Source organism: Sus scrofa, chromosome 13 (genome assembly GCF_054392235.1).
Source record: "Sus scrofa isolate SSC_HxYL_T2T_F1_AM1 chromosome 13, Sscrofa_HxYL_maternal_Yorkshire_Landrace_v2.0, whole genome shotgun sequence".
NCBI lineage: Eukaryota > Metazoa > Chordata > Mammalia > Artiodactyla > Suidae > Sus > Sus scrofa.
In genome coordinates this window covers 114,737,831-114,749,980 of record NC_139395.1, presented here as the reverse complement: position 1 = coordinate 114,749,980, position 12,150 = coordinate 114,737,831, and the positions used below count along the sequence as shown (strand labels likewise).

Genomic DNA, 12,150 nt, shown 5'->3' with positions numbered 1-12,150 from the left:
AACCACTGGCAGAGGGGACAATTAGCAGCCAGACAACAGGCTGAAAGATATTCAGTAAGGACACAAGGAGGTGTTTAGATTTAACATCCTGGCCCAGGGTAATCATGGATGTTTACATTGATAATCCAGAGCTGTCCAGAATGATGAATGAAAATATATTTGGTACACTTTGTATTAGAAAGCGGGGAATGATTCAAAATACATCTAAGAAACCTGCATCTAAAACTTTAAATATTCTCTTGGTATTTTAAAGTATGTGCTGATAAATGTTGAGCTGCCTTTCTAGAAACAAACAAACATAGCTGATTTGCAGTGTTTGCTGATTGCTGTGATTTAAATACTTCTGCCATGGGCCAGTTTCAAGCTACCAATACGATGTCACAGATTCACAGTGGCAAACCAATATGGAATTGCCACCATATAGATACAATAGATGTAGATAATCTCAAGTGCATAGATAATAGTAAGATGTAATAAAATAACCTGGAAGTGATGTTTTGAGTATTTATTATCTTTGTTTTGAATGTAATTTGCTTAAAGTACATTTATATAATTTAATTTTAAACAATAGCTTTATTGAACAGTTGGCTTGCAAAATTCCTGCAAATATGACAATCAATACAAGCTGCTGAAAACTCAAGTAACTACTATGACACTTTGAAGAGTTGTAAATAAGTATTTTTTTTACATTTTTTTCTTGTATTTATAACATCATGTGGTTACAGTTTACTCATTGAATAGAAAGTTGAGAACAGAAGATGTATGTATCTAATTCACCACTGTATACCCAGTACCTAGCAAAGTGCCCCAAATGTGGTAGGTACTTAAATACTTGTTGATGAGTAAATAAATTGAAAAACATATAGTGTAGTGTTGTCTTGGTAAGCTGAAGCCCAGTAATACATAACACAAAGATATCCTAAAATTTAATTAACAATATCAACTGCTGTAACGATTAAAATTGTCACTCACTTATATGTAAATCTACTGCTAATCAGAACCAGCAACTTAGAATAACAGCCATGCCTAGTAATGAAAGAAGCAAAGGAGAAAGTGGATAAAGCAACAAGCAGCTCAGTTTTACCTGAAAAATACAAAAAATATTTTTCCTATGTGAAAGAAGAGACTTCAGGAAAAGTCAAGAAAGCTACCAAGTTGGACTGCTGAGGTATAGGGAAGGGACTATAGAATGTGAGGGAATCTCACAATCACTTAGTGCACATAGGTCTTTAAATAGTTAATTTTCATAGAGTTGAGGAAAATAGAGAAGATCTCCTCAGTTTAGGGTTTTAAAAAGGTAGGGCTCTTAACTGCCCCAAATGAGGGATTTATTCTACTAGTTTTAATGGCAAAGATGTAATGTTTGAATCTGTGGAATTGGTATCATTATGCATTACTTGTATTATAAAGCTTGCCTTTTAAAATATTTACCCAAAGTTTAGAAGTTTTTATTTAATTTTTTGTCACTCTAATCCTTATCATACCAGTTAATATGTATCAAAATATTAAATTTCTTTTCTGATTTAATACTTCCTCCCCTCTGTTGTTGTTGAGACACTTATTAAGGTAAAAAATATTTATTAAAGTGAAATAATAGTGGGGAGTGGTAGTGGGAATGAAGTAGTGCTGACACCCACCATATGGAAACATATTTCATTAAATCAAAAAACCTGGGAGTTCCCGTCACGGCTCAGTGGTAATGAACCTGACTAGTTTCCATGAGAATGCCAGTTTGATCCCTGGCCTCACTCAGTGGGTTAAGGATCCGGCATTGCTGTTGAGCTGTGGTGTAGGTGTAGGTCGCAGATGCAGCTCAGATCCCATATTGATATGATGCGGTGTAGGCCAGCAGCTATAGCTCCAATTGGACCCCCAGCCTGGGAACTTCCGTATTCTGTGGGTGTGGCCCTATAAAGGCAAGAAAAGTAAAAAATTAAAAAATAAAAATAAAAAAATTAAAAAGCTGGAGTTCCCTATTGGTGCAGTGGGTAAGGATGTGGTGTTTTCACTGAAGTGGCTCGGGTCACTGCTGTGGTGCGGGTTTGATCCTTGGCCCAGGAACTTTCACATGCTGTGGACGCAGCCAAGAAAGAAAGAAAGAAAAAAAACCTACTGGTATTTCAAATAATAACAACTATTATGTTCATGATCTAATTTACTCTGTGTGTTGAATAATAATAAAAATAGTATTATTGTCATTGTACAAAATGAAGAAACTAAAGGGCATAGAGGTACTTAAGTAACTCACCCTAAGTCAAATTACCTAACATCTTTACTGAAAGAAGAGCTGGAATTTAAATCCACATTCTTAATAACTGTGGCTCCCTTTTTAGTAATAAGAATATAATTTGGGGAGTTCCCGTCGTGGCTCAGTGGTTAACGAATCTGACTAGGAACCATGAGGTTGCGGGTTCGATCCCTGGCCTTGCTCAGTGGGTTAAGGATCCGGGAGCAGGCTGACAGCTGTAGCTCCAACTTGACCCCTAGCCTGGGACCCTCCATAGGCCATGGGTGTGACCCTGAAAAAAACAAAAAAAGAAGAATATAATTTTGATAACAAACATGTATGCAATATACTGGTCTATATGCAAAGAAGTTCCAGACAATGAAAATCGTATATAAGCATTGTGTGTTGAATTTTCACTTTATTTTTCAAATAGTTGTAATAAAAATTCTCTTGTTCTGATCATCGTTGTATTTTAGGGTGTTTATGTATATACACATATCTCAGTTGTCAGAAGTCTCAGATATTTTGTAAGGACATTACTAAAAACCTCATACTATTCTCATTAGCTTTCCTAACAAAGAATAAAGGTTAATTCTAATGATTGCATAAATGAAGCATGCTGTGATGTTTTTCTAAAGTCCAATAGTAAATAGCTTTTTCATACCTGTGAACCCCAGACTTACTAATTATTAGCAGCAATCTATTCACTGGCTTTATGCATGCATTTACTTATTGAAATAGGTATCAGACTCTGCATTAGCCAAGATTGATTTCCACCGATGTGTACCTACTTATTGCAGCCTTCCCTTCCCTCATCTCCTAAATCTGAATACGAGATTTAATCTGACTTAAAGAATTGGTTCTATGAAAGTAATTGAGAAAACTTCAGAATATATAGGAGTAATAAAGCATTTTAAACTATGAAACAACTTTGATTATTTGGGAATGGACTTTTCAGTTTGTAAATGTTCTCTCCACCCATCCCTACTTTGAATCATATTACACCGTAAAAATTACAGGAGTTAATTGTTTATTCATTCATCCACTTATTCAATAGGCATAGTCATGGCTTACTTGTACATAGTATTTTACAGTTTACAGAATGTTTCACAGAAATCTTCATTCAACTCAACAATAACATTGGGAGACCTGTAGGAAAAATAATCATGTTTTCATGTTATTGTTATTACAGTTTTAGTTTGTTCAGTGTCTGCTATGTAATAGACAGTTAGCCAGACACTTTAGGCAGGTCATCATTATCACCACTTTACAAATAAGGAATCTGTTGTTTAGGAGGTTAAGCTTATTAAGATCATATGGCCAACAGGTATCGAAACCAGATTTCTAATCCCAGTCTGTCTAGCCAAAAGCCCATCCTCTTTTACTATGCTATGCTGCTACTGTTTTTCAAGAGAGAAACACTAGATGACATGCCCAGATCACAGAGTTAATAAATGACAGAACTTGAATATGATTCCTCAATTTGCAGGTTGTGGTTCCTAGAATAAACATTTATTGAGTACTTACTATGTTTCAGGTGCCGGGAACAGAGTTTGCTTTCTAGTCAGGTATACAGACGTGTAAGTGAATAATCCCAAAATAATGCACCAGGTGCTATAGTAGAAATACAGACAGAGGTACTCTGAAACTGAAAACACTTATTTGAAAGGAGTACCCATCTACTTATTTAAAAGTATTTGGGATTTTGAATGTTAATAAATACCCATTTTATTTGTCTTTTAGTATAAAGAACTGGAACACACCACTTATATTTGATCTCAAAGAAGGAACCGTTAGTTTAATTCTCCAGGCAGAAAGGTAATTTGTTAATCATGTTTCACTATTAAATTGGGGGTTAAAATACTTTATTTTATTTTTGTTTTGGGGGGGTTAAAATATTTTATTTTTGTTTTTTTAATTTTATTTTAAAAATATTTTAAATTTCAGTAAAGTACTCTTTAAAGTATGCTATTTACAGAATGGTATATTAGTCACTTGGAATGTCTATTTCTACTACTTATTTTTTTTCTACTATTTATTTTAAACCAAAAAAATAAGCTCTTAGATCAGTGGTTCTGAAACTTGTTTCAGAATTTCTTTACATTCTTAAAAAGTTATTGAGGGTTATTTGTGGGTTGTGTATATTTGCATTTATTATACTAGAAATTTAAATTGAAATATTTAAAAGGTATCACTTTATTAAAAATGATGAGAATAAACTTATTATGACATCAGAGTAATGACATGAGAGAATGAGAGTAAAGCAGGCATTATTACTATAACATAATTTTGACTTCATTGTCTGCATGTTTTCTACTCTGTACTGTTTCTGTTTTTACATATTGGTTGAAACTCATTAATTTTATGAGCCACTACTAGTCTATGATCTGAAGTTTGAAAAACAATATTCTCTACCAAGACCTTCATGTATATAGGACTGAGAAATTCTGGGCCAGTTAACTGTAGTAAAGTAGGAATAGCTATTACTCATGAAAATTATCCATCAATATGTCAATTACAGTGATACCCTACTGAATCAGAGGTCAGAGTTAGAAAAGCTGCAACTCAATAAAACCAGGATTAAAGTATGACAGTATAACCAGCAATTACCTAAAATAGCTACCCATGAAATCTTTGCACTAAAATCATGTACTTTATTCCTCATCCCTTTACTCACCACCTAGGCAGCCCTTAATATTGTTATTATCAGGTTTTCTAGCACATAGCTTTTTATAAATAGCAAACTGGAAGAGGAGTGCTGATGGGCTGTTAGAGGCTGGCTCAATGACAGAAAGAAAAGTGACCGCCTGGCAAGGGAGTATAGAGAAAACTAAAAGCACAGAACTTTGTAGCTGAACAGCATAATTATTCTGGTGTACAGCCAGATTCTCATGAGTATCAAAGCCATCAGTTAAACAGTTACCGAAGAGTATAACCATCATATTGATAACCTTGAATGATAAAGAAAATAATTGTCAAATTTTAAACAAATTTCAGCTGTTAATGAAATTGAACCAGTGATTTATTTATTTTATTTATATCTTAAATTTTTAAAGCAAAAAGACATATTTGCCACATAAAGGGAAGATGTCAGCTATCTAAAAAACATATTTCTGAAATTCTTTTTACTTTGAACAGTTCCAAATAAATGTATTTCTTTGTACCTTATTTATAAATGTATTTATTGAATATGCTCTTAGTAAAGGGATATGTTAATGGCATACATGATTAGATAATTAAAGATTATTTTATTTACTGCCCATTGCTGGTCTTATTTTTATACTGAGGAATGTCTGCCCATTGGAGTTCCCACGGTGGTGCAGTGGGTTAAGAATCTGACTGCAGTGGCTCAGGTCGCTGCGGAGACATGGGTTCCATCCCCAGCCTGGCACAGTGGGTTAAAAGGTCTGGCTTTGCCACAGCTGCAGCTCAGACTCAGTCCCTGGCCTAAGAACCTCTGTATGCTGTGGGTGCAACCATTAAGAAGAAAAGAAATGTTTGCCCCTTGAAACAGTGTTTACTCATAAGGAGGGTAAAGCTCTCTAGTGTTTTGTTTAGAAGAGAAAAAACTTTTAGTACTGAAACAAAGAAAGAATATGTACTAATATGAAGGGCACTTATCAACATGAGCAAATAATTTTTTCATACACTAATGTATTAGGGCCAAACCCTTCAATTAAATAAGCAATGCACCAGTATTCAAGCATTAATTTAATTCAAGTGTATATATTTGTCATCCATTATATACTAACTTTTCATTCATTTTGGTGTTTATTTCCCATTTGTTTCCATAGCAAAAGAATAACAATTAGCAATTCTTGAATCAAGAAATAGTTCTGAATCAAGGATATTAAAGTTTCGAACATAACATTTTAAAAAAAATAATATGTTCGGCACTGAGGAAACAGGCTCTCCAACATATCCATTTATTATTGTAAATCAGGACAGCTTTTCAGAGGGCAGTTTGACAATATATGTTCAGCTTTTTAAAGTATATCCCCTTTGACACAGTTATTACATTTCTAGAAGTTATACTATGGAAATAAGTAATGTAAACATGCAGAGATGTGTACATATTTTAGACAGTGCTTAAAAGTGAATAATTTGGAATAAATAAATATCTATCAGGAATGTGTTAATTAAGTAAATTAAGGTATATCCATACTTTGCCATAAGTCTGTGGAGGTAGGAGGATTGCAAGAGATCTTTTGCTTTCTCTATATTGTTCAAATTGTTTTTGACATGTTTGTAAATTTTCAGAGGAAAAAATAGCAGCCATAAAATATTTACATTTTAGCTTATTAAAAAATAAAATATACAGGACTCTATGCCTTGAATAGAGCTGTCAGCACAGCAAATGAATCCAAGTCCCTGATATAAAAAAAATGTTTTTAGATATGAATACATTTACTGATGGTTTCCAGATTATTTTAAAGTCAATTTGTTAACACTGTAAAATTTTCATCAATTAACATCTTAATAAATGCTAGCTCCGATGTTAATTTTTGAGTAATTTTCACTCTTTAGGACTTTACCCAGTATTTAGTCTAATTTAATGCTGCAATTTAATTGTCCTTTGTGAAATATGTATTAATATTGTTTCATGAAACAAATAGCATCTGGCATTAAAATCACTGAAGTATAAATTATAAGATTTTTTTTTATTGCCTTTGTATAGAGATGCTTTCTTTAGGATAGGAAATGAATTGCAAGTATAATATAAAATGAATCAAAACTTTAATGTATTAGGTGGTGATTATGAGTGTTTTCATTTTTTTTATCCTATCTCCATGAAAAACTGAAAACCTATGGAATTCCCACATGTCCTAGCAGGTTAAAAATCCTGTATTGTCGCTGCTGGGGCTAGGGTCACTGCTGTAGCACAGGTTTGAACCCTGGCCTGGGAATTTCTGTGTGCTACAGAAACAGCCAAAAAAAAAAAAACTAGAAAACAAAGCAAAACAACCAATGCTGTTTTTTTTTCAGATTGTTTTTGTATTTCATTCTTTATATATCTACATTTTATTATTGTTTTAATTGTAAGATTTAGATTTTTCCAAAGCATGAACTATTTTCTAATATAAAAATGAAAACATAGTAAACTCTTACTTGAGAATATATTTTTATTCTTTATTTTTTAGACATTTTCTTCTTGTGGATGGTGGTGGTATCTATTTATATTCTTATGAAGGGCGCTTCCTTTCCGCTCCAAAATTTCCTGGAATGAGAACAGATATTCTAAATGCACAGACTGTCTCTCTGAGTAATGATACCATAGCAATAAAAGACAAAGCTGATGAGAAAAGTAAGTGCGTTTTTATAATTTTCCATGTCACATTTCCATGGAAGAAATTTGTTAACACTGTAAAATTTTCATCAATTAACTTTTATTTTCTCATTTATTATGTTCACTTTATATGAAAGAATTATGACCTTCCTAATTTGTCCTAAGCATGAATTAATTAAAGAACTAAAGTTCTCATATTATACCCAGATGATGGAACAGGTAGATATTGTCACAACATCAAAGCTTAGTGGTAAGGAGTGAAATCTTTATATATTCAGCAGCTGTTGGTTTAGAGTTTGAATTCAAAACTGAATCCTCCCTTTGCCCAAATGCCAAAGATTGTCATTGTCTATCTCTTGGGGGGCGGGGGGACGTGCAAGCTGTTTTATACACAAGCCATTTTGTGTTAACTTCTAACAGACTCGAGTGGCCTCAAATATCAGACAACCAGAACGGTCATGTTTTAATCCCTTATTGCATGGCAGAAACTTAGAGAGCATGGTTAGAAGCCCATTCCCAAAAAATAAGAGCCCAAACTGCTACTTCAAGGCAGACCAGGTCTCCTGCCCACTGTTCCCTTAGCATCGTATTCAGTAAGTCTCTTCTAACCTACTTCCAAGGGAAAAAAAGACTCTGGAGTCCTAAAAATGTATGTTTTTAAGTTTATTGATCTTTAAAAAATATTTTCTTTTTTTAGTAGCATAGTATATAGTGTGCTTCAATGTACTTTTTATTTTGCTTGTCTATATATTTTTACATTTATACATTTTTAAATTAGTGAAGTAGAAAGTTGTGAATAATTTTAAATTTTCATATCAAAATCTAGGCCACGTTAGTGTTTATAAATAAATATAAGTATTTCAGGTGTTTTGGAGTTCCACAGTAGAATGAAATCATTTTTTAAGGCAATGTTGTATCACAACATGTATCCAACAAATGGTATTGAGTACTTCCTATGTGCCAAGTACTTTTCTAGAAGGTGAGGACATAACAATGCTTAAGACGGACAAATAATCAAACAAATATAGTCAGCTAATGATACATGCTGTGAAGAAAATTAATGCAGGATGCAGGGATAGAGAATTTTAGAAGTGGGCAGGGGAATGACTGTAGGACAAGCAAATGCAAGAGGGGGAATGATTGATACATAAAAGGAACTGCCAGAAGGCCATGGGACTTAGATCTACATGACCTAGGCAGAGGGGTAGGAGAAGACAGATAAATAAGTAGGAGCTGGATCAGGTAAAGACTTGGCCATGGTAAGGATGTTGGCATGAGAGAGTGGAAGCAAGCATGTGGTCCTAATTTTTTTCCTGGATGAACAAGATGAAAAATGGGGAATGAGGAATTCTAGAGGATGTACACAGACCCAGGGTTCTTTTTTGGTCATGGTAAGTTTAAGTGCTTCTTAGACATGCAAGCAGAGGTGGAGAGGAAACAATAGGATAAAAAAACTCAGAGCTCTGAAAAGAGTTGGAGACAAGACGTATAATTGGGAGGCATTGGTGTGTAGATGTTGCCACGGCACTGAATGAAACCACCCTGAATGGGAAATGGGTATAGATGGAGAAGACCACCAGTGACTGGGCACACCAATATTTAAAGATGGGTATCAGGAGGAGGAGCTAGTGGGGTAAGAAAGAGAGTGAGGTGTCCCTAAAGGCTAGTGGAAAAATACCAAATAATTGTTTTTCCTCTGTTAATTCATATTGCTAAATGTTGTTCATTACCATGACATGTTACAAAAAATATATCTGACCTGGCTCTTAATTTTGTTAGTTCACACCATGGAAGACTTTATTTCATGAGCCAAAAACTGTCCCACTTTTAAATTTTCAGTACTTTCAGATAGCATCACCTCTCATACTGATAGGAAATATAATTCTCCTTGAGCTGTTCGCTCTCTCTATGCCTTAGGCTTTCTCTGAGAGAAGACATTTGATAATTGTTTTGTTTTTAAAGGACTTCCTTTCCAACTAAAAAAAGAGGAAAATACTATCCAGACAGCAGACAGATTTAAGATGGCTCTGTAATTGTTAATAATCATAATTTGGAAGTCAGATTCTTGTCTTCAATAAACTTACACTTGAAAATCCCAATGATCACTCTGAGGTTTCTATACTTTTCTTATTCAACACCATATATTTTAGATAGAAGCTATAAATTATGTATGTTTCCAACTGAATATACGTTACTCTGAATTTTTCTAGTTAATTTCACATCTAAAAGATATTTCATTGTTCTTTAATCCTCTGATAATTCGTAGAATTTTAGAGCTAGAAAGAATTACGAACATTTTCGGAAATAGGGATTTACGTTCAAATAAATTGTTTTACTTACATAAACTTTAATTGTTCAACAAAATAATCATGTAATTCTGTCCTGCTATAAACAGAAAATTAAAAAGACTAAAATAGGAGTTGGCAACAAATCTGACTAGGAACCATGAGGTTGCAGGTTCGATCCCTGGCTTCGCTCAGTGGGTTAAGGATCCGGCGTTGCTGTGAGCTGTGGTGTGGGTTGCAGATGTGGCTCAGATCTGGTGTTGCTGTGGTGCTAGCGTAGGCTGGCAGCAACAGCTCCGATTAGATCCCTAGCCTGGGAACCTCCTTGCGGCTCTAAAAGGACCAAAGACAAAAATAAATAAATAAATACAAAGACTAAAATAAAAGTATTGTAGAACTGATGTAAAAAGAGAAGAAAATGTTTTCCGTATGTTTCTTTCTCTTTCTTTTGGCCATGTCCACAGCATACAGAAATTCCTGGGCCAGAGGTTGAACTGGAGCCGCAGCAGTGACAACACCCAAGTCCTTAACTCCAGACCATAAGGGAATTCCTCATTATGTTTCATTTTAAAGAAACTAGTATTCATTTAAAGCTAGACAGAGGTATATGCTAACAATAGAAATCACAACTAATGGAGTTCCTGTTGTGGGTCAGCAGGTTAAGGACCTGACCTTGTCTCTGTGAGGATGATGCTTCAATCCCTGACCTGACTCAGCAGGTTAAGGATCTGACACTGCTGTAAGCTGTGGCATAGGTCACAGATGCAGCTCAGATCTGGTGTTGCTGTGGCTGTGCTGTAGACCGACAGTTGCATCTCTGATTCAACCCCTAGCTTGGAAAGTTTCATATGCCGCAGGTGTGGCAGTGAAAAGAAAAAAAAAAAAAGAAAAAAAGGGAGGGAGGGAGAAAGGAAGGCAAGCAGGCCGGCAGGCAGGTGCAGTCGAAGTACCTGGAATCTTTAACCTGTAAAATTTCCTTTCAAGGGGTTATCCACATATGAAATCAGTGGTTCCTTCCTAACTTTGGAGCGCCTTTATAAGCTGGATTCTAGTACCAAGCACAGTATTCTTATGTTATAGTAGATGCTCAATAAATTTGTTTTAAATGGATTTGAATACCCCTTATGGGTGATTGGTTAAGTAATAGAGGTCCTGCTTTTGACTTCCTTCTTCTCTTCATCCATCTTGCACAGATGCACTGTGATGTTAGTGTGGTTGATTGAGAATAGAAGGAAGGGACGTTAGAAAGCAGTTACTTATGTTTAAAAGCAATTCTTTCAACTCCCAGCTCCTTAGTTGCCCTTTCTGCCAGTTTCTGTTAACATATTAAAATTAAAATACAGGTCACTCTCCCATAGATTAGGACCACTTTCAGTTGTGGCAATTAGACAAGTTCATTTATATGCCTCTAGCTCTTTGTTTTTTTCTCTTGGTTGCACCCGCAGTTTATGAAAGTTCTTGGGCCAGGGATCGAATCTGAGCTATAGCCGCAACCCACGCCACAGCTGTGGCAGTGCTGGATCCTCAACTCACAGTGCTGGCCAGGAATAAGATACCTCTATCTCTTTATAATATATGCAGTCAACAAAAGGATGGAAGGCATTTTTTTTTAAGTTATTAGTATGTATAGCTAAAAAAAAAAAAAAACAAAAAAACTCAGTTTAGCCATGCCCAAAGCATTCGTTTTTAAGTGGAGGCCAAATTTTTAAAATTTTCATTTCTATACCTAATTAAAAATTCTATTACAGTATTTTCTTCATTTTTCTCAGCAAAATTGGCAATTTATAATATAACTTATTGTGAAGACATGATTTTCTCTGTGAATATAGCCAGTGACCTCAAACTTAATATCTTAAGGTTTACTAACAGCTCTAAATCAACATACTGAAAGTGTGATCACCTGGAATTTAAATACCATGTTCTACATTTTTAACACTTTCATGATATGTATAAATTGTCCGATTTTTTTCCTAATTACTTGTGCCACTTCTGTCTTTTAATTTTTGTAATTCTATGTGTGTGCTCAGTCATGTGAAATTATTCCATTTGGGATGAATCTTGAGCTGGAGAAATTTGGACATTGCTTATAGAGAATTACCAAAGCAGCAACAGTCTTTAAGAGAGCCAAGAACAGCAGCCAATTCTACTGTCATGTATGAGAGTAGGAGCCTTTGGTGAAATAGAGAAGGGGGTAGAGACAACTTTTGCTTTTGGCTTCTTCAATGCAATATCTCCTGCAATTCTTACAGTTTGGCCTACTCAAAACATCTGAGAAAGTGGTGTTGCAAATAGAGAGTTTCGAATTACCGTGTTTTAAATAATGATCGATGGTCATGAAAGTAATCCAGGAA

At 34.7% G+C, this 12,150-nt stretch overlaps 1 protein-coding gene across 10 annotated transcripts in view; it reads left to right on the top strand.

Moving 5' to 3' along the window:
• IFT80 (intraflagellar transport 80) overlaps nt 1-12,150 on the top strand; it is a 134,865-nt gene that overhangs the window by 77,655 nt on the left and 45,060 nt on the right. For 9 of the 10 annotated variants that reach the window (XR_014824242.1, XR_014824240.1, XR_014824241.1 and 6 more), the window contains 2 exons: nt 3,971-4,045; nt 7,369-7,532. Coding sequence is in view for 6 of the 10 variants with exons in the window: in XM_021069732.2 (XP_020925391.1) it covers nt 3,971-4,045; nt 7,369-7,532 (239 nt within the window). In the remaining 4 variants the exon portion in view is untranslated. Of the gene's footprint in view, nt 1-3,970; nt 4,046-7,368; nt 10,263-12,150 lie in introns of all 10 variants that reach the window. The other variant, XR_014824243.1, reaches the window with a different exon arrangement.